Source organism: Eulemur rufifrons, chromosome 5, assembly GCF_041146395.1.
Source record: "Eulemur rufifrons isolate Redbay chromosome 5, OSU_ERuf_1, whole genome shotgun sequence".
NCBI lineage: Eukaryota > Metazoa > Chordata > Mammalia > Primates > Lemuridae > Eulemur > Eulemur rufifrons.
Genome location: NC_090987.1, coordinates 42611643 through 42634735, shown reverse-complemented (window position 1 = coordinate 42634735; position 23093 = coordinate 42611643). Strand labels below are relative to the sequence as shown.

General features: G+C 46.0%; 1 protein-coding gene across 1 annotated transcript in view; it reads left to right on the top strand.

The window, feature by feature from the left end:
- The window catches only part of COLEC12 (collectin subfamily member 12), a 33782-nt gene extending 13072 nt beyond the window's left edge, over positions 1-20710 (top strand). The window contains exons 4-8 of the mRNA XM_069468200.1: positions 7314-7802; positions 8711-8847; positions 10046-10155; positions 19004-19149; positions 20397-20710. Coding sequence (XP_069324301.1) covers positions 7314-7802; positions 8711-8847; positions 10046-10155; positions 19004-19149; positions 20397-20416 — 902 coding nt within the window. The 3' untranslated portion in view covers positions 20417-20710. The remainder of the gene's footprint in view (positions 1-7313; positions 7803-8710; positions 8848-10045; positions 10156-19003; positions 19150-20396) is intronic.
- The last annotated feature ends 2383 nt before the right edge of the window (positions 20711-23093 follow it).

Here is a 23093-nt window from a genome sequence, read left to right as displayed (position 1 = left end):
GGGGTGGTGTAGACAGAAATGGAACACAGGCTGTGGGGTGGGGGTGTGGCTGGACGGGGCTGATCTGCAGGACCCTCTGACAGATCGCCTGTGGGAGTGAGGGAAAGAGAAGAACGGGATGTCTCCTAAGTTGTTGGCATGAACAGCTAAACGGATGTTCATACAGACCAGGGAGGTTCAGAAAAACGCCCGAGTAGACACACTAAGTGGGGAGTGTCCATTAGAATGCGGTTTCTGACTCAGTGTCTCTGAACCACCTCAGAGCTTGGTTTGTGCTTTCCCATATCACATTGATCCCTGGTCTTGTTCACTGCACTTTCTGTGAGTTCATGTAAGAATCTTCCCAAGCCCACCAAGCTACCCCTTTCTATTCAGTCTATTCAACTGCCCCCAGAGCAGGGGTGCCTGCGGAGTTCGAAGAGAACAAGAGGCTGAGGGGAAGAACTCCAGTCCGAATGCAAGTGTTTCCTTCCACACTTCTCCATCTCTAGCGCCTTCCCCTTTCTGTACTCGCAGATCTCATCTCTGAGGACGAGGGCAAGGGGGATAAAACAGGATGGATTAGTTTGCTTGGGGCTGGCCTCTGCAAGATTCAGAATCCTCTGATGCTCTCCAGGAAATCCCTGTTGGCTTAGGAACCCCATGCTCACCGTCCAGTCCAGCCACACGAGACATTTGCCTTGTTCAGAGGTGGGAGCCAAAGCGGACTGACTGCACTGGGGCGGGTGATAATGTGGAAGTAGATGTTCGGTTGCATGTTGAATTCTGGCAACAGTCATCTCTATATCCACCAACCAAAAAACCTTGTTAAGAAAGCCTTATTTTTTTGTTACAAACAATGTGAAGATTTTTGTCCTAATTATGTACACAGAGGACTTCTCACACACACTCCAGGATAGGCAGTTTACTCCACATCCTAAGCTGTTCCTCTGCAAGCTGGGGAGAGTGTCAGTTGCATCCTTCCCGTACAATCAGATGTTTTCCCTCTCTGCTCTTTTGAGAGAGGCATACGTTTTTTGTTTTTGTTTTTTAAGAGACAAGATCTCGCTCTGTCATCGGGGCTAGAGTGCAATGGCACAATCATAGCTCAGTGCAGCCTCAAACTCCACGCCTGGCTACTTTTTTTATTTTTTCTAGAGATGGGGTCTTGCCGTGTTATCCAGGCTGGTCCCAAATTCCTGGCCTCAAGCAATCCTCCTGCCTCAGCCTCCCAAAGTGCTGAGATTACAGGTGTCAGCCACTGTGCCCAGCCAGAGAGGTATAAGATTTAATGAGTAAGAAAAAGAGCTCTGGAATTGGACAGGCCTGGATTTGTATACCAAATTCCTCATCCTCCATGTGCCTCAGTTTCCTCATCTGTGTGTACCCTTTAGAGCTATGAGGACTCAAAGAGACAATATAAAGTACTTAGTGCAGTGCTAGCACGGGGTCAGCATAACACCCAAGTGTGAATAAGTTCAGTTCCTAGCAAAGATTCCCCGTCTGCTGTAGCTGTAGCCAATACATTGTGGTGGAAAACAAAACAGAGCTTCGTCTACACAAAGAATACAATCGTACAGATGGAGTTAAGGTTGATTTGGACCTAAAAGTACTTATGCTGGCTTTCTCGTGCCTAGCTGTGGAGATGAATCAGACTCCAGTGCTGCTGACAGCTAGATCACACTGCTAAGCACTTGGAGAAATTGTCTGCTTTCATTGGTACATCTCTTTAAGGTAGGAATTATTGGCATTCCTCATTTGCAAGGAGGGAACCTAAGGCACAGAGAGCCTGAGTAACTTATCAAAGGTCAGACAGCTAGTCAGTGGCAGACAGTGCCCAGCTTGGGTCTGTCTAGTTCCCAAATCCCTGCTCATACCGTGAACAGATAATATGTTTGGGAGGTTGAAATGACGGGGAGTTTATTTACAGGAGAGCAACCAGTTAAGGCTTCCACAAGGATTGACATTTGAGCTGAACCTTGAAAGATGCACAGGAAGGCCGGCAGGACAGGGGACAGACAGCTCACAGGGGATCCGGCAGGAGCTTTTATCACTGTTTTTTTTTCCTGCCTTATCTATCTTCCAATCTTACCACCAGTAAGCCTTAACATTTTACTGGATGGCAGTAAGAATTAAAGCGGATTCTCCACTTTCTCTTAAGTACCAGCAGCTTTGTTGGAAAACAAATTTGAAACTTATCTTGGGTAGGAAACAGGGCCGGGCACTTCTCAAGGCCTGCAGTTTGGTTTGCCAAAGCAGAAACAGCACAGTGACTTACAGCCTTCCGTCCTCTTTGAACTGCTTGTTTAGAGAATTCAGGTTTTCAAGGCTCCCAGAGCAAGGGGGCCTGGGGAACACAGGGTGGGGCTTTGGCTGGCAGTGCAAAGCCAGGGCTGCCCGGAGTTCTGGTGTCGGTCGTATTCAGCATTTCTGGGGCTTGTGACAGCTTTACCAGCCACTTGGGTATCCTGGCATTTCAGAATCCTCAGCCAGCGAGCCACCTACTTGGCCTGGACATTTACAATTTCAGCCAGTTTGAAAGCAAATCTCAAATGTCCTTCCACATGGGACATCACTTGCGCCTCCACATGTGGCATCGCTGTTTTCTCGACCCTGAATTCAAGTTATTACTGCGCAAGCTCATTAATGCTACAATTTTTCTTTTTTTCCTTTGGGTTTAAGGCAATAAGGGTAGCTTATGTTTTATTTCATTTTATTTTCACTTCCATAGCTGTCCAATAAAAGATTCAAGTAAGACCTAAAAGCCTGAGATTATCCAGATGCCAATAAGCAATACCAGCACCTGAGGTCCCAGAGGAAAATGTGCCTTGGCATTAATAATCTACTTTTTATGAGGATCCAGTGTTGACTTTTAAAATGGCTCTAGCTTTTTCTCAATGATTTTTAAAAAGAAAAAAAAAACCAAAAAAATAGCAAATTGCCAGCCTGTCTTTTTTTTTTTCCCCCAGCCTGTCTTAATGAGCAAAGTACATTATATGAACCGCCTTATTTACAGGACACACATTTTCCCGTAACCCAGCATCTGAGGGCAGAGAGTGCCAGCTCCCTGGTGGTTTTTGCAAAGCTGGGGCAGCTGTGAAAGAAGACATGGGTGACAGCGTGCTGGCCGGTTTATCCCCAGCCATGAATGCTAAGCTTTATCTCATTAGGAGAGAGACAGGTAACCTATTTAGGATGGATGTAGTATTAATACTTTGTATGGAGAAATTTGGTTTTTATACTAACCCAGCTGGGAAATCCATCACAAGTAGGATTTTATTCATTCATTCATTTTGGGAGAGACAGGGTCTTCCTTTGTTGCCCAGGCTGTTCTTGAACCCCTGGCCTCAAGCGATCCTCCCATCTCAGCCTTCCAAAATGCTGGGATTGCAGGTGTGAGCCACCACACCCAGCCACAAGTAGGATTTTAGATCATTATCAAAAGCAGAAACTTGCATCTTCTCCCGGTATCTACTCCCTTTCTTTACAATATCTGGAAATTTGCATCTGCTGGCATTCTGTGCTGTCTGTGGGATCCACATTTGATTACCACTCTTCAGATAGGCCACGGCTTACGTGTGGACTGGGTGGGGACATTCAACAACCACTTCCAGTCCAGAGGGAAATAGCCGGACACAATCAACTACCCCAGAAAGAAAGAAGATGAATGAAAAGCTGTCACCCCGGGCAAGGGAGGTCTTGGACTCCTGGCAGGGGAGGACGAGAGAGTTGCATGTCTTTGGAACTCTGTCAAAAACCAGAGGAAGGTGTTCTGGAAGAAATCCAACTCTCCATCAATATGTCGGAACAGGGACACAAGCCCCTGAACGGTCACTGTTTTATGGTCGCAGGTAAACTCACTTCCCTCAGCTTGCGAGTAGAGTACCAACCCCAGATAAGAGTGATTGAGAAACACTGATTATTGGCAACAATTTTTGAAAAGAATAAAGATTAAAATTTCTAAAAGACTTGACCAGAACATAAACTAAACAGAAATAGTTGAAAAGAAAAGTTACCTTTAATTTTGCTGTTATTCTACATACATTAGAATATGGTTTTTTGTTTTGGCCTAAATTGTATTTTTTCACTAGAACTTTCCATAATGCTACATCCTTTATGGGGCAGTGCACAGCCACCTTCCCCAGTATTAATGTCTAGGATGCTATTTCTCAACTACACGAAGGAACTAAGTTACTTTTTAAAAGGAGGTAGATCTGGCCGTGCAAAGTCCACCTTCCCTATCTTTGCCACCTGGCCTGAGCAATTTCGTGAGCCTCCCCAGGTCAAACAGAAAAAAGTCACATTGCCGATGAGGAGACTGATTGCATCAACTCGTGTCAGTAGAGTCAGGAAAGACAGATCCCTCATGAATTATTCCATAGTGGCAGCCACAGCCCACCTGATATGTAGATTATTCCTCTTGGAATAAGGTGACGGTCACTGGAGCAGGTCACCCCTCTCCCAAAACCTGTCTCTTCTGATCTCTCTTCTGGAGCCCAAGTTATTAGTATGAGAGTGCTGGACTTTCTAACAGGGATGCACATGTATTTGGTAAGTTCTTGCTGAGTGATGACTATGGGCCAGACCCTGTGAGGTGCTGGATGGGGAAGGGTCCTGTAGAATAAACAAGGACGAAAAGAATAGAGAAGGAGGGAAAACTTCCATCTGGAGTGACCTCGGAGGCTGCCAGGTATCTTACAGAAGGATACAGACAGAGGAAATTCTAAGAGAAGAAACGTGTGAAAGTGCAGAGGAGGATGGAATAAAACATGCATTAGACCAAGTGGTGAAGAGCCTCCATAGCAACTGATCAGGTAGGGGCTGAATATTCTCCAGCAAGTGGAGATCAGAGCTGGGCTTGAGGAAGACAAAGGCAGGTGGAATGAATGGAGAGGAATCATGGGTCGGAAAGTCAGTTTAAAAAGTTACCCTAAAATTCCACCAAAAAAGACAGATTTAGAGGTGGGAGGGAGAGAGCCCACACTGGGGTCCTGGCGGGGTAATGGGTGGGAAAAGAGGGTTGTGCCGACGTGGTGGGAGGAGTGATGATGGAAGGAGAATGGACAGCAAAGGGATGAGAAGTTCAGTTGTAGACACGCTGGGTTGGAGGTGCTGGCAGAACATCTCAGGGAAAACTGACCATTCAACTAGTGGATGGAAATAAGGACCCAGAGCCCAGGAGAGCTGGACACAGGCAGAAGCCAACAGGAGCTGTGGGCAGGGTCACTGGGATGGGTTCCGGTAGAGAGTGCGTCATCCCCAAGTCTTCTAAAGCCTCCCATTTATGGAGCAGATAACCCTAGAAAGAATGTGTTTAAGCTAGTCCTAGCTGTTAGGATAAACTTTTCTTACAACTTGGAGGAGGGTTTTGCCGATGAATCTGTGAGCAACATCATGGGTGGCCTTGAGTAAGGAAGCTAAGTGCAGAGCCAGGTTTCTGCCAAGGACAGAGAGAGGTGGGTTGGACTTGGGGCCATGGATAGAATGAGGGTGTGGCGATGTCCCTCAAGGCCTGGGGTGGGGCGGGGGTGGAGGGCAATCCCCCTGCAGAGGTGAGAAGGGTGTCTTCACAGGATGGAGGGCAGGGTGGGCCTCTTACGTGTTCATATAGAATTGTGAGATCTCAGAAACTCTAAGACATGTTCATTTCAACGTCAGAAGACCTGATTCATGGCCCAGCTCCGCTACTCAGTTGAGATTGTCCAGGTCTTATTCTCCTTGGTACATCTGTTCCTAGTACCTAAGTAGCCTTGAACAAACTGCTTGGCGTCTCTGGCCTACATGTCCTCATCTGTGCCATGGGAATAATATGTCACAGGCAAGGTCAGATGACATAATATGTGTGATGGAAGTACCTTGAAAACTGTCATTCGCTATACAAATCCTGGTTGTGGAATATATGTGTGAAGTTCCCCATTGCCCCTGAGAATGTAAAGAAAACAAAACAATTCTATGTTAAGTGGGCCTCTGTGGGATGATGGGGATGAGAAGGTATTGCCTTCCTTCTCACCCCTGTCATTTAGATGGACCAGCTAATGTTTTTCTCTAGGCCACTTTCCACATTTGTATTATTAGACTAACAGCCCCGAGAGTCCGGGCCCCCGTCCACAATGGGCAGTGAAGCCCCAGCCAGCCTCCCAGCAGAGACCTGCCAGTCCTCTGAGCTGGTCCATGCGTGAGTGAAACTCAGCCCTAAGGACACCAGTGTCCCCACAGCTCTGGTGGAGGGGACGGGAATGCAAGATGGGATGTGACAGAGAGGAAGAGGCCGGAGCTTGGTGACAGAGAATTAGTAGGTCAGAGCCTCTCAACACCTGATGGCATTTTTTGGCCTCATCCAGCTCTTTATCCCACAACACCTTAGCACAGTGCATGCCATGTAAGAGGTCATTCATAAATATTGGTCAAATTAATGAAAACAGGAAACAAACAAGAGGAAAGCCTGACCCCAGCCTGCACAACCTTTCTGCTGGTGACAAAATAGGCCCTATCGACTCAGAGAACCCACATTAATAGTGTGAGTCACCGTGACTAGTGAGCTGCCCGCTGTCACCAGCGTCAACCTGAAGGACATCAGTGGGTGCTAGAAGTTGTACACGGTTAAGATACATTCTCAATGCTTGGAGCAGGAAGGGTGAACTGATTGAAGAAACCTTTTTGTTTAAAATAAAGGCCACACAGTCATATCGGTTTGCTCAGGCTGCTGTAACAAAGCACCACTGACTGGGACCCAAATGACAGGAATTTACCTCCCCGCAGTCCTGGAGGCTGGAAGGCTGAGAGCGAGGTGCTGGCAGGGTGGTTTCTTCTGAGGCGTCTCTCTGGCTTGCACTTGGCCGTCTTCTCCCTGTGTCCTCACAGGGTCCTCCCCGTGTGTGTCTGTGCCCTAATCCCCTCTTCTTTGAGGACACCAGTCATCCTGGAGTAGGGCCCACCCGAATGGCCTCCTTTTAACTTGATGACCTCTGTAAAGACCTTGTCTCCAAATACAGTCACATTCTGAGGTTCTTTCTGGGGGTTAGGACTTCAGCACATGAATTTGGGGGAGGGCATAATTCAGCCCATAACAACGGCCAACAGTAGTAGGGTACACAAATAACCATTCCTTAATGTGTATGTTTTGTATGGTAGACTTTTTATTTGGAGATTTTTATAAGATAAATTATCCCAGCACTTTGAGATTCCAGTGAGCTATCATGATGCCACTGCACTCCAGCCAGGGCAACAGAGCAAGACTCTATCTCAAAAAAAAAAAAAGAAGAAGCTAAATTATTTACACACTGTCAGTCACAATTGATTTCATGTTTATACCATTTGCTTTTTTTATGTTTTAGGTCCTCCTGGCCCCAGGGGTCCAAAAGGTGACAGAGGATCCCAGGGACCCCCTGGCCCGACTGGCAACAAGGGACAGAAAGGAGAGAAGGGGGAGCCTGGCCCTCCCGGCCCCGCCGGGGAGAGAGGCCCCATTGGACCCGTCGGCCCCCCTGGAGAGCGCGGCGGCAAAGGCTCCAAAGGCTCGCAGGGCCCCAAAGGCTCCCGTGGGTCCCCCGGGAAGCCCGGCCCTCAGGGCCCCAGTGGGGACCCAGGCCCCCCAGGCCCACCAGGCAAGGATGGACTCCCTGGCCCGCAGGGCCCTCCCGGCTTCCAGGGACTGCAGGGCACAGTGGGGGAGCCTGGGGTGCCTGGACCCCGGGGGCTGCCGGGCTTGCCTGGGGTGCCAGGCATGCCGGGCCCCAAGGGACCCCCCGGCCCCCCAGGCCCATCGGGGGCAGTGGTGCCCCTGGCCCTGCAGAACGAGCCGACCTCAGCGCCGGAGGCCAATGGTAAGTCCGACCCTCCCTCCCTCCGGGGAAACGAGGCAGTGTATGTGCCCATGGCTGGGCCAGCCCCCAGCGGCCGCACCCCCACCATTCATTTGACAGTGAAGGCCCCAGGGCAGCTCCTGTACCTGCCTCCGCAGCGGCACGTTTCTGAACACCGTGGGTTCTCTAGCGCTCTTCTGTTTAGAGGAGTCAGGCCCTCGGGAGACAAATGCATCCCAAAATGTTTCCTTCATGGAAGGCTGCGGCCGGCTGCCCCTGGCCCGTCTTTTCCTCATTTTATATTCTCTCTGGGGGCATACCGTGCCCTCAGGTGACCTCATCAGTGTGCAGATGGAGCTTTCTGCTGTTGGTGCCTGGATGTAGTTTCTTTTTCACAAAATTTTATGGTGCCTTCTAGTCTTTTGATAATTAAGCCTTTGGCGAAATTTGAATGTTCGATTAGCAACCAAGCCTATTCTCTCTTCTGACCCATTCCACTGGATTTCCCTTGGAAAGACCTGGGTGACCTTCGTGTTCCATGAGCCCAGTCTGGGTTCTGGGTTCTCGCTTCCAGTTGTTTGCGGGCTCCCCATGATTCCAGAGTGACGCTGAACATCTGCGCCTGCCCTGCTTTTTGTCATTATTTCTGTCATTGTAAGGACTAATCCAGGCACAGAGAAACAAAGACCCGGTCACAGGTATTTTCCAGATTATCTGGTTTGGACCACTGTGTGCCCCGCAGTCACCTGGGCCAGTCCGTGCTCCGAGCATGTCCGTGACCTTCAGCCACGGACTCCGCACAGGGACACTCGGGCTGCTCCTGGCAGGGCTGTAGCTTTGGCCTCTTACATGTAGCTGAAGAAAGGCAAGTGCTTTCTGTTTTTTTTTTTTTTTTTTTCAATCAGTGTCTAAAACTTTTGCATTCCTAGGCTGCCCGCCTCACTGGAAGAACTTCACAGACAAATGCTACTATTTTTCGGTTGAGAAAGAAATTTTCGAGGATGCAAAACTTTCCTGTGAAGACAAGTCTTCACATCTCGTTTTCATAAACACGAGAGAAGAACAGGTATGTTTGCCACATACTTGGTTGGTGAAAACTGTAATTTAAGGATAATTTACATCTGGAAATTGCATACTTCTTGGGGATTCAAAGATATCAAGAATTCCTAGTCACATAAACATGGAAGGTGACATTATGAGATTTGGGCTTTAGCCAGTGGCCAGAAGCATTCATGGCATTGGAATTATATCTTCCTGCTTCCCCCTGGAAGGTGTGCTTGTCAAGCCTGGTGATGTGTGGCTTCTCTTGTGGCTGTCAGGAGAGTTGTAACGCAGGGGAGAAGCTCAAGGGCTGCCACCAGGAGACACAGAGGACACAGAGGCAGAGGTGTGAGCACTGTGGGGCTGGTGTGGGGTCCAAAGGACCAGACGTGTGGTCAAGAAGAACAGAGAAATCCCACAGGCCACAGCCCACACATGATAATGACAGCAACCTTAGACCACACCTATATGCCAGGCACTGTACAAGGCATTTTCTCCCTTAAACCTCACAGCAACCCTAGAACATAGGTATTATTATAACCCATTTCACAGATAAGAAAACTAAGGCCCGGCATGGTCTATGGAGTAAATGCAGAGCTGAGACTGAAACCCAGGCCCCTCCAGCAACAGTGCCAATGCTCTTTCTTTGGTGCCACACTGTTCCGGCGACCTCCTTCCTTTTCCCTAAGTATCTGCAGCAGACACAACCTTGAAACCAGATGTTTCCCATAGTAACTGACTGGAATGAGCACACGGAGGAGAGTGGGCTTTAGAATACACAGCCCCGGGCCCAGACCCAGATCAGCCACGTCTCATCTTTGTCACGTGGGTTGTTGCAAAGGCTTAGAGACACGCTGCGTGCACCACCTGAGGGGCTCGACAACCCCGCGGCTGTTACTGTCATTAGCACGTGGGAGGGTTGGGTGGTAGGAGGGAAATGGGTCTGAGGGGAAGTCGTTGAGCTGTCTGAGTGATTTAGAGGAAGAGCATCCCTGTAACATCACTTGGAAACTTGTAAGAGGAAAAAACGTCAAAGCCCCCCAAACAGTGCAAAACAAAACGAGTGCAATAAAAAAAGCAGACAGCAAAAGCAGCGTACAAGTTCTGACTGACGTCCTCTTTGAAATGTTCCTCTTTTTTTCCAAATGTTAAAAAAACAAAAATAGTCCCGCAGACATCTGTTCTGAGAAACAGTAATGTACCGTCACCGGTTTGTTTTCCAGCAATGGATAAAGAAGCAGATGGCAGGCAGAGACAGCCACTGGATCGGCCTCACGGACTCGGAGAAAGAAAATGAATGGAAGTGGCTAGATGGGACGACTCCTGACTACAAGTGAGTACTCAGAAACTTCCAGATTGGTAGTCAGATGCTCACAGTTCTGTTCTCACCTCTTGTCCAACTCCCTGCGATTTCTTCCTTAATGACCTTGTGTCCCAGAGGCTGCTCCTCGTGCCCAGCTGTGTATTCCCACCGGGGAAATTGTGGTTGACAGTTGATACGCTATCTGGTAGGGTTTGTCTTTCTTCTTTTCGTGGAATGAATTTCTTTTCATTTCTAAGAAAAAAATCACAAGCCTGATAAAACCACAAGGCACGGTCCTTCTGGCCAAGGCGCTTTCTCTAAATGCTACAGCAGAGGACAACAGAGCCCAGACAACCTCGTGCACATTCAGCGATTACCCCAGGCAAGTTTCGGAGGACTGGCGAGCTCCCTCCAGGATGGCACTGTGGGCGCCCGTGACCCTGGCAGGGCTTCTGGGCAGAGAATGACTGTAAACTACTAATTGACGATTCTCCTACACATTGGGCACCGTCAAAAAGGCTGCGTTGTTTGGATTACTGTCCCCTAAAGGTTTGAAGATTCTCCCTAAGTCCGATGTGACCTGAGTTCCATAAAAGCAGCGTCAAAGAACAGAAGCACTTGGCGGTACCTTCTTGGGCCTCGTAGGGACACGGAAATCTCCAGCGCCTCATCCTACCCCAGGGGCGTCAGCTCCTTCCTCTATCCTACCCAAAGTCTAAAGATCACTAAATTGTAGCCATTAGAATTTTATTTCTCTCTACTCTGGCCTTGCCTCAAATGGATGTGAAACTATGCAATAAACTGTACCAAGTGGAGCAGGATTTATAAAAACCCACCTCTGAGTAAGTCTAGTTTGCTGGAGGCGGAGAAGCCAGGGCCTGCAGAGGCTCCGCCAGGTGTGAGAGTGTCACAGCGTCAATAGCACCTTCCCAGAGTGGCACAGAGTCCGTGGCCCAGCCTTTGGGGCTGCTCGGTCCTGGCAGAGGAGAAAATGAGGGTGTTTCAGGTCTGAGGCCGTCTCACAGGTCTGAGACACAGACCCGTAACAGTTGACGAGAGGGGAGTAGTCAGAGATGATAGAAAGGCCAGATCGAATTTTTTTTTTTTTTTTTTTTTTTTTTGAGACAATCTCAGTCTGTCTTCTGGGCTACAGTGAGTGCTATGGTATCAGCCTAGCTCACAGCAACCTCATACTCTTGGGCTCAAATGATCCTCCTGCCTCAGCCTCCCAAGTAGCTGGGACTACAGGTGCTCACCATCATACCCAGCTAATTTTTTGTTTCTATTTTTTTTTTTTTTAGTTGCCCAGCTAATTTTTTCTATTTTTAGTAGAGACGGGGTCTCGCTCTTGCTCAGGCTGGACCCAAACTCCTGAGCTCAAGCAATCCTCCCACCTTGGCCTCCCAGAGCGCTAGGATTACAGGCATGAGCCACCGCGCCTGGCCAGAATTTTTAAAATCTCTCTGCATGCGCGTGTATGTGGGTAGACGCTCCTCTGTACTTCTCCAGGCAAGAAGCAGGATTAGAGGATGTTGACGGACACCTGAACGAGGCCATCTCTCTTTAAAAAAAAAAGTGGCCAAACATTGAGGTGGAACGTTTGAAGATTTGAAGCGCAGGCTCAGACTGCCCCCAAGGGGCGAGTGCACATCTGCTGTGGGGGGTCCTTGCCTGTCTGCTCCTCCGCACCTGTCCTGGGGGAGAGGAGGCTACACCTGGCACACTCTGGCACTGGGGAGCGCCCCTGGCAGGTTCAAGGAAAGCCCCCAGCACAGCAGGAATGCACTAGGAATGCACTTCGGAGACTCAAAACTATTGTGGAGTTGGCGTCTAAAATAGCAGCAGTGGAGGGTTGGAGGTGGGGATGGGGGGGGGGTTGTTTTTTTTAATGTCTGGAGTGTTAGGATCTTTTTTTTTTTTTTTTTTGTAAGTGAGTTAGGGGAACTAAACAAAAATCCATCTTCTGTACTTTTCTCACTGCTGTAAATGCACAAAAGGTCTGGGTTAGACTCACTGAGAAATTCAATCTTAAGCCTTCCCCCAAGACAAAACTGGATTGGCCCCTATGGAGTGGATTGAGCTGGAACAGGACCGTTCACACCAGCTCTCCCAAGGTGAGACTCTTCTCCTCTTCCACGTTCCACGCAGTCCAGCAAGAATGATGCGGTCTGGGAGGAGAGCGCCAGCACTGGTACAGGAGACCTGAGAAAGACAACGTCACCAGACACCTCCCTGGGAACTCAGTCCCCAGCCGCAGCCACCCTGGAGCCTCCTGAAAGGCTCGGCTTATGCACCCCAGCCACAGACATGCTTCTCATTTTCCACCCAGAGGAGTACATATGCACGTAAAAATCCCCAGGATCAAATTTTAAAAGCAGGAATAAATTAGGCAGGCGTATTATGAGGTCTCAATAACTGAAGGCTAATTTAATTTGACATGTAATAATAAACATTGCACAAACTAGAAAAAGAGCCAGTGCAGTCGAGAGGGGGTAGCACATGCTCTGGTGTCAGTGAGATCTGGGTTCCGGGCCTTGACCCAACAACACTCAAAGCTGCAAGACCTCATGTGCATTATTCACCCGTGCAAAATCTCCATGTCCCCCTTTATAAAACAAATTTTACCAAAGTACCTGCGCCAGTGTTATGAAATGAGATTGTTTATATATGTAGCATTTAGAAGAGGGCTTGGCACATGGGAAGTGCTTGAGAAATATTACCTGCTAGTATTGGTATTATTGCTACAATTATTGTCATAATTATTATCCTGCTAGTAAGTAATCACAGATGAATGCTACCTAGAATGTATATGTTTTATAGTACCCTGATTGGGATGTCACACACAGTGTCTCACTCAAGTCTCACAATAGGTTTGTGAAGAAGACAAGAAAAACGTTCTCTGCGTGGCCTGGGAATGGGGACTGGGCTTCGGGCTCTCAGGGGTTTCCCATGAGTATAAGCCACCCCAAATTCTTCTCCTTCAGACTCACCTTTTCCCCTCTACTTTTTTGCATCTGTGGCCCCCAAGCATTGGCCCATTTACCTTCCTTTCCCTGCCACCAGCAATGATTTCTGGAGCTGGTGATCCTAAGAGACTATTACGAACAATTGTAAGCCAACAAATTGGATAACCTAGAAGAATGGATAAAATCCTAGAAACATACAACCTTCCAAGACAGAATCAAGAAGAAATAGAAAACCTGAACAGACCAATAAAAAATAAGGCGATTGGAGAATAATCAAAACCCTCCCCAAAAGAAAAGCCCAAGACCAGATGGGTCACAGCTGAATTCTACCGAACATTCAAAGAAGAATGAATACCAAACTTTCTTAAGCTCTTCCAAAAAATGAAAGTAGGTGGACCATCCCCTGCCTCGTACTTCCTTCTTCTACAGAAGGATTAAGTGCCACAGCTTCCCCCCTTACCCTTTTTCCCCAGCACACACAGCCCTTTCCAAATTGATTAAGGGTTTTGTGATTACCACTAAAGAGCAAATAGATAAGGGATAACAGGCTCTCTCTTAGGCCTCACCTCGTTTGTCATGCTGAGACCTGGATGAGAGATAACAGTGCTACAACAAACAGAGAGCCGCAGTGACGTGGAATAGATGCCAAGGCTCAGAGCACACACAGACTGAACTCGGGTTTATGTCCCATGAAACCTGCAGTCTGACTCACTGAATCTTACAGCTATGGCTGCAGTGAAGCAGGGCGGGACCAGCTAAGGAAAAGGATGGCATGAGATGCCATCTGCAATGGCTCAGGACGGTGCCTGCGACAGGTCCTCAGATACTTTGGGTCTACACACCAATACAATTTCAAAAGAAAGACTGGAGGGCTGACATAGATTGTCAAGATTTTACTTCCCAATTAAGGACATGTTTTTTAAAAACCACTTGTCAGCAAATCTCAGCATTAAAAAAATAATACACATACGCACACACACACACACACACACACACACACACAAAACAAACACACACGTTGTCTTTATTCTTTGCATTTCACACAGACCTGTGAAACTTCATTCTTGGCCAGCACCAGCCTGTTGACTGGAAAGTGGGGTCCATTTGCCCACAGACCAGTAATAACATTTGGTGAATTAACCTGGGGTGCCCGCTGGGGTGCCCACCCGTGGGAACTTTTCTAAAGTTAGGGGCTGGCAGTGTGAGTAAGAGGTTGTTGTTGGGCTCATGTAAAAAACTCTGGGTTCCAGGATCGTGTTAGCATCGAGAGGACATACCACCCCTAAATGCAGATACATCAAAGATCAGGGCTTTAAAGGCAATTTCAATATTCCTTGCTCAGTCATTGATAGAACAAGTAATTAGAAAAATCAATAGGAATTCAGTAGACATTATCAACTAACTTGACTTGGTTGATATTTGTGGGACATTTCACCCAACAACTGCAAATCCACGTGCTGTTCAAGTGCACCAAGATAAACCATATGCTGAACCATAAAACAAGTCTTGATAAATTTAAAAGAACTGAAACTCTACAGAATATGTTCTTTGGCCAAAACAATTAAATTAAAAATCAGTAACAGAAAGATAATCTGTAAAATCCTAAATATTTGGAAATTAAATGATACACGTCTAAATAACCCATGGATAAAAAAAGAAATCACAAAGGAAATCTGAAAATGTTACAAAGGAAATCTGAAAATATTTCAAAGAAAATTAAAACATCAAAATGTGTAGGATTCAGCTAAAAGAGTGTTTAAAGAGGGATATTTTATGGCTTTAAGAGACATATATTAGGCTGGGCTCAGTGGCTCACAACTATAATCCTAGTACTCTGGGAGGCCCAGGCCCATCACGTGAGGTCAGGAGTTCAAGACCAGCCTGAGCAAGAGCAAGACCCCATCTCTTCTAAAAATAGAAAAATTAGTCGGGCATGGTGGCACGTGCGTGTAGTCTGAGCTATTCAGGAGGCTGAGGCAGGAGGATCACTTGAACCCAGGAGTTTGGGGCTGCAGTGAGCTATGACAATGCCACTGAACTCTAGCCAGGGTGACAGAGCAAGACTCTGTCTCAAAAAAAAAAAAGACATATTAGAAACATTTTTTAAAGGTTGAAAATCAATAATCTAAGCTTTTACTTTACCAGGATAGAAAAAGAAGAGCAAATAATCCCTAAGTAAGTAGGAGGAAAGAAATAAAGACTAGAGAGCAATGAAGTAGAAAATGGGCAATCAGGAGGATCTGTGAAACCAGGAGCATGTCAATGGTGATCTTTCTACTCTTGATGGAATAAGTGTCGGTGTGTTGTTTGGCAGACTGTCACTATGAATGGAGGCAGGCGGCTAGGCCAGGGAATTGGATACATATGAGACATAGGCTCTGTCCACTTGCTCAGAGCAAAACTCTAAGGCGACTTCTTAACAGCCCTCTTGCCCACCCTGCTTGCAGTTACTCACCTTAGATCACTAGAGATGTGAAAGTCTTCCTGAGAATCTCCCAAACACACTGGCACCACCTTTGTTCTGTCCACAGCAAGTCATTTGGCAGGAGAATGCTGTCAAGTAACAGTTGATATCATCTGTGATGTCGTCTTGACAAAGATAAAACAAGGGGGCCTTTCTGTCCGTGCAGACTGCTCCATATATTACACCTTGTGTTTTTAGAATATAGGACCATAGAATGGAGGGGACCAGAAAAGAACCTTCGGCAACCTCTGATTCAGTAATAATCCACACTGGTCCACACTTATGTTTCAGGCCACAAGAGGAATCTTCTACAATACAGGCCCTTGTAGCGGAAGAGAGGTTTGCTGCAAGACATACTCACTACTAAGATTTTTCTGTTTTGAGCCAGGGCCTCACCAGCGGAAGTCTCTTGGCCATGAAGCATTGGTCAATCGTGTGGTCAATGAGAGAGTACCAAGTTGCGAGGTTGGAAGGAGCTGTCTCCAAGATTGAGAGCATGTGCTCTGCCTCCATTAGGATGAACCCAAAATACTGGAGGAGCTCCACACCCACGGCTGATGCGCTCGTGTGTTTCCAGCTCACTGGAGCAGTCAGTCTAAGAGTTCCCAAAGTCCCTGGTGTACTTAGAGTGTGATGTCCAAGGATGTGTGTGGTGCTCCCCACTCACCTCTGTGATGTGTGTACTATAATATGGGATTCAGGTATTTTCAGCCCAGGCTTCAGCCATTCTTCTTGGCAGGATCTACTTGTGAATGAGGTTAAGGCACTATTTAAGCTGACATTCTTCTACAAAATATATATATTCTGTTTATCTGACATGTTCTTTGCTGTTTGATTATAAGCACACAGACGGAGGGGCTTTGCCACAAGTCACTCCCTGTGATTTTACTTTGCCAAAGAGACGCTTTGAGACTCTGGGTCCTCGGTCTCCAGGCCGAGTTGCCCCTGCAGCCCAGCCCCAGGCTGGCTACCTACCTCCCACTCACGCCGCCCCCCGCCCCCAGTCACCCACAGCCACAGACCTGCATTCTGCTTTTAGTCCCAAGGAAAGCCTTGAGCAATGATGTGAAAAATTCCAGTGACCTAGAAAAACAAATGGAGAAAGGTGATAATCTCCTCTCTTGTCACTGGGTTATCTTTCTGTCTAGCTGATAAGTCCCTTTACTTACTTAACTTAAAATGACTTGAAATGCAAGAGGAAAATATTAAGCAGGCCTTCTAAACCCTAAGAAGTCATATTTATACAATTTCTCAATTAGATGGTAAATCAAGAATATCAAATGTTCCATCATTATACATTCAGGAATCATAGATATCAAATTTTATAAACAAAATTGGAATCAAGCCCCCTCATATTACTGGCAGCAGTGAACAAAATATACATCAACAAGATCAAACGATGCTCAGGCATTGTCGACATTTCCAGAGGAGTCCTGCAAGGTGGACAGAAAACCATATGCGAAAGTATTTTTCCTTCCTACTTTTTCTCTATCTGGCATCACTGTGACAGTCTGAGATTTTGAACTCGTCTGTCTTGTTTGTTGTGTGTGTTCCATGAGAGTTAGGACTCTGTTCTCTGCACTGCTATACTGCTAGCACCTAGACTGGGACCGGTTTCATGGAAGACAATTTTTCCGTGGGTGGGGCAAGAGGAGAGGGGGAGGCTGAGCTCAGGCGGTGATGCGAGCAATGGGGAGCAGCTGTAAATACAGATGACGCTTCACTCACTCACCCGCCGCTCACCTCCTGCTGTGTGTTCTACCCCCGCTAAGTTTCATGGAAGACACTTTTTCCACGGAAGTGGGTGGGAAGGTGGCAGAGCTCTGCAGACTGGTATCAGTCCACAGCCCACAGGGCTTGGGGACTGCAGAGGTCCTAGATCATAAGGTGCTCCAAGTATATGTGAGTGAGTGAGTGAATATTTTCTAACCCCCTTCAAAATATTATCTCATTTTTATTCTCATCAATTGATGGTTTCCTCTATTTTTTCATCACTAGATTTATTTAATTGAGGTCTCTCCATTCATATTCTTTTTTTTTTTTTTAAATGAGACAGGGTCTCACTCTGTTGCCCAGGCTGGAGTGCAGTAGTGCTATCATAGCTCACTGTAACCTCCAACTCCTGGGCTTAGGCGATCCCCCCACCTCAGACTCCCGAATAGCTAGGACTATAGACACTCGCCACTATGCCTGGCTAATTTTTTTTATTTTTTGTAGAGAGAGGGTCTGGCTATGTTGCCCAGGCTGGTCTCAAACTCCTGGCCTCAAGTGATCCTCCCAACTTGGCCTCCAAAAGTGCTGGGGTTATAGGCATCAGCCCCCGTGCCTTCTTATTCATTTTACTAAAAATCCCCAAATACACATTGGGTGTGGGGCAGTCTGTGCTACCTTGCTTCCCTCACCCTTTGACTATAAACTTCAACTGTCCTTTCCCACAGCCCTCTAGTTTTGCTGGTCTTTAACCGTCGAAAGACATAGGGCAGTATGGGCGCTCTCCTCGGGTGACCCAAGGATACCCCGTGGCAGATGGGGTAATGAGTCATCGTTTATGGGAAGCACCTCCGGCCGCAGATGATCTTTCAGACCCTGCGCGAGGCAGGCTTATCCTCTCGGGCCGTAACCACAAGCTTCTGTGCATGAACCTGCTTCCTACACAAGGTTTAGCCTTCAAGAACCGAGTCTGGACGCACATCTAATTCACTGCATGGAAACAGAATCAAGAACTGTTACCCCTGGCAAAGTACTGTTTGGAGCAGCGGCATCCACATTAACAAGCCCCGAGTGAACTCATCCTAAAGAAAACTTGTTTTTAAGAACCTCTCTCCCAAAAAAGGCAGTGAAATGTATGAGTCATTTTCAGTAAGATTAAATTACGGTTTCCTTCTAGAGCAATCAACCATCTACAATTTAGCCAGACAGTCATAACCAGTTGTTTGTAATTGTAGGTTCTTAAAAATATATAAAGGGTCTCTTACTTTCTCTTCCTGACTCAGACTTACTTGTTAGAGGCAAGATATTAAAATGTACAAAGATCCCTCTGGGTCCTCACAAGTGTGTGTATATGTCTGTGTGCGTATGTGTGTGTATTTCATGTCCTTACAAGGCGTATAAACTCACACACATGCCCAGAAGTCAGCATTCCAGTAGACATTAGATAGTCATTCATCTAATGATGTCAAAGGAGGATTTTCTCCCTCTGCTTTGTGATGAAGCAGCCCGATGAGTTGGTTTCCTCGTGGCAGGGATCACAAGCCTGCAGGCAGATGCTTCATTATGCACCACTCTGCAAAACAGCTGCTGTTTATTCTGAATAAGGGCGCACACTGCTTTTCATTGCAGGCCAAATAACATGCTTCAGTTTTGTTTTTTACATTTCTCTGCCGCTCTTGAGTAAAGAAAACCTCTGCATTACTGTGCCAATAATACTCAATTTCTGTTTTGTTAAAAGAAATTGGAAAGCTGGACAGCCAGATAACTGGGGTCACGGCCACGGGCCCGGAGAAGACTGCGCTGGGTTGATTTATGCCGGGCAGTGGAACGATTTCCAATGTGAAGACGTGAATAACTTCATTTGTGAAAAAGACAGGGAGACCGGTAAGCGGTAGATGGGATTTACAAGGGCACTGCAGAGCTTTTGTTCCAGTTTTGTGAGAGGTGGTGAGTTTAGGGCTCTGGGTGCAGGCTCTGCAGATGCGTTCTAGTCCTGGTTCTGCCGCTTAGTAGCTGGGCAAGTTATTAACCTCAGGGGAATAATAGTATCTTCTTCATGGGGTTGTGGTGAGGACTTAAATAAGTTAATAAATGTGCCTAACATATAGGAAGTACTCCAGCCCAGGTCAGTAGCTTATAAAATTGGCAGTCAATTGTTCTTTAAAATATGGCACCAGTGCTATCTTTCTCATAGACATCCATACACAGCCAATTCAGGCAGCCAGGCATTTGATGCCACATGTATTTATTGAGCATCTACTATAAGCCAGATGCTGAGCTACATACTGGAGGGATACAGTCTCTGCTCCTTATAAGCTCATAAGCCAAAGCAGCCTTTGGAGATTTTCCTGCCTTCAAAACATACTTATCTAAACCTGCATTTAATACATGACCCTCTATTGAACGGGGCATCTTAGTTTCCTTCGTCAGAATTAGATTTAAACATTCGTGGCGGGGGAGGTAGGAAATAGGGAATGAATTCTAATGGGTATGGGGTTTCTTTTTAAGGTGATGAAAATGTTTTGAAATTAGATTGTTCTAAATTGCACAAAACTCTGTGAATATACTAAAGAATTATATAGTTTAAATGGGTGAATTGTATGCTTTGTGAATTATATTACAGTAAAGCCATTTAAAAAAAAAAGTTGGTAGTGAACAAACACCTCAAGTAACTGGGGCACAAATTATCCCTAAATCCATTCCAGAAACAATTATTGAGTACCTTTGACGTGTCGGGCATCGGTCCAAGTGCTGGAGATGGGAATCTCAAGACATGTAAGGAACTCACAGCTGGGTCAGTTGAGGGAGAAACACAGATACCTAAACAAGAGATTTTAATAGATGGTGACAAGTAACCCGACTTGTCATTTGTTTGCCCTTTTTGGCCATCCTGGATTTGAGTAGGGACTAGACTTCCCCAGATTAAGCTCCTTCAAAATGAAACTTAGCTTTTGCTTAATCTGAATAAGAACTTTTAGACATTGCTTTGAAAAATGTTTTGAAAAATAAGCATTGTTGAATGATATATTTTAGAATTTTCCCTATAAAAATACATGTGTCCTTTTTTTGAACTGTACATTCGCTTTTTTCTTTAAGAAAAACTAATGTCCTTCCTTATTCCTCTCTTTTAGTACTATCATCTACAGTGTAATGGACTATGATGTAATATCATGAACAAATTTTCAGACGGCTCGCAAAGGCCATGGATACTTCTCTCTGATTGCATCGCCTTCTCACCAGATTGGGGAAAAAAAGCGCTAAAAACCAATTACTGAAAAAAATTGACAACTTAGTGTTTCTTACCATCTGCCATTACCCAAGGACTTGGGAACTCAAAGGGTCCCCCAGTGTGGTATGCTGACTTTTGGTGTGCACACAGACTGAATCACATAGATTTTTCTCAGCCAGTAACCATGCAGTTATACAAATTATATCTTCCAAAGTATGGAATGCTCCAATCAGAAAAGACCATCATTGGTTGTTGAGCTATAGGAAGAACTTAAGCATATACTGTGTAAACAGTACCTTACATTTCTAAAATCCCAAATGTAGGAAAAATATGCAGACATACAGATATATAGACCAACTTTTAGTAATAATATGAAATATACTTAAAGAGCTTTTAAAACTTTGTATTTTTGTACAAAATATTTGCCTTTTACAATTATTTTCCTTTTTTCCTTTTTTTTTTTTTTGTCATTTTACCAATATAATACATGGAGCCAAAGAAAACAATAATGGTACTAATAAAAATCATAGGGTTTTTTTTGTCAAATTTAATTCTACTCAGTGGCAAAGAATTTTTTCAGTCATGGTTTTGAAAAAATAAATATACATGTGTATATATATATTTTTAATGTATCGTTTCCTCAAAGGAGTCAATCACGTGAAATATCTAGAGATATCCTTGCAGACTTTGCCAGTGTCGATCAAGCCTGAGCACATACGTGGCTCAGTGAAGTGGGCTGAGCCCTGAGCCCACCTCCAGCCAGCACTGTTGATGTGGGCGGGGCCAGCCCAGGGGAGTGGTCAACTCAGAATGTGCTTTGACTTCATTTTGGTGGAGTCAGGGGTGGAGTGAGGAGGTGTCTGTTCGGAAGGGCAGAGCACCTGAATCTGGCTATTTCGAAGGGCCCCTTGCATGGCTGAGATACGACTGTACCATGCTTGGTATTGGGCCCACACCAGAACTGATGTCAACTGTCAGGGAAGCACGGCATCCCATCAGCCAAAGGCAGAGATGCTAGAAAGATGGGAACCGGCTATATGCTACCTGGAAAGTTTGTTAAGTCAGGTTTCAAAAACATAAAGGCACATACATGATAAAATGCAAGAATAAACTTTTGGATGCTTTGTTAAACTCTTTCAAAGAACCTTTTTGCTGAGCCCGTCTTCCTTCTAATCCTCGACCTGCCATCGAAAAGTCAAATATGAAAAGGGCTGAAATTACGCATTAAATAGTAATATAACTGATGCTCAAAGGTAAGATGTCCGTTGACAGATTCCCTCTCCTCTCTCCCTCCCAACGGTCTTCCCAGGCAATGCTGCTACCTGTCCCAAATAAAATGGCAAAAGAATAAAGACAAAGTTTGACGTTCACTCCTGCATCCCCGTGGACTGTGTTGCTTTGCCCATGACCCCGTCCGTGCCGTTTCTGCAGCCCAGGAATGGCCATCCCCTCAGCACCTTTGTGCCCTGCCGGCCTGTCTGTGGCGTGGCCAGGCAGGCAGGACCCCCTGTCATCTGGGCCTGCCCTGCTGAGGCCTGTGACACAAGGCAGGCACTGGACTCCAATGCCTCTTCAGCCCCAAGAACCTTTATAGATTCCTTCAGTCCTCTTTTTGATGCTCTTGCTGTTTTTCAAGTGTCAATTAAGATTTGTCTTGAAATTAAAGATCTGATTCCATCATCAGAATAAGCTAGTGCCAACTTTCACAGCTGGGGTTGCTCCTCTCCTAGCCCTAATAATAATTTATTATTTATCAGATACTGAGACTGAATGCTTCAATCTGCTTGTCTCATGTAATCCTCCCAACAGCCCTCTTCAGTGGGTCTCACTATACTCCCCATTTCACAGGGTCTGGGACTCTGGGAGGTGACGTGATTTCCTGGGTCACAACATCACTGAGTCGTGAGATAGGATTCAGACCCAAGCTTTGGAAATGTTTTAATTTTCTTTAGGAACCAGGGTCCTTAATCACACACTGAACGGAATCGGATGAATATCATGCATTGTAAGATGCCTCCTGTACGTGTCTGTATACTTAGCTATTACAGGCCAGGTTTCTATTCACCTAATCACAGCCGATGGTCTTTTGGACAGGAGAGTTTTAGTAAAGTACAATGAGGGCTTCAGGCACCTGACTTGCTGTGTACTATGGGAAGCTGGAAAATGTTTTTCTCTCTAAATGGCTTTTGAAAGAATGAATGCAAAGTAGGCAAAAAAAAAAAAAAAAATCTGTCTTTTCCTCTTCTGTGATCAATGTTCATCAACTCACCCCTGCCCATCCTTCCAATTTGTATCAGTTAAAGTTTAAGCTGAAGCAGACAACAAATAGTATAACTGCTCCCATTAAAAAAAAAAAAAAAGACAACATGTTTAAGGCTGTGGACAGCTGTGTAGATCAGGTAACAATACCAAGCATGTGGATTTTGCCTCACAGGGCAAAACTCATCTCCTTTTTTTTTTTTTTTTTTATTTGAGACAGAATCTCACTCTGTTGCCTTGGCTAGTGCCGTGGCGTCAGCCTAGCTCACAGCAACCTCAAACTCCTGAGCTCAAGCAATCCTCCTGCCTCAGCCTCCCGAGTAGCTGGGACTACAGGCAT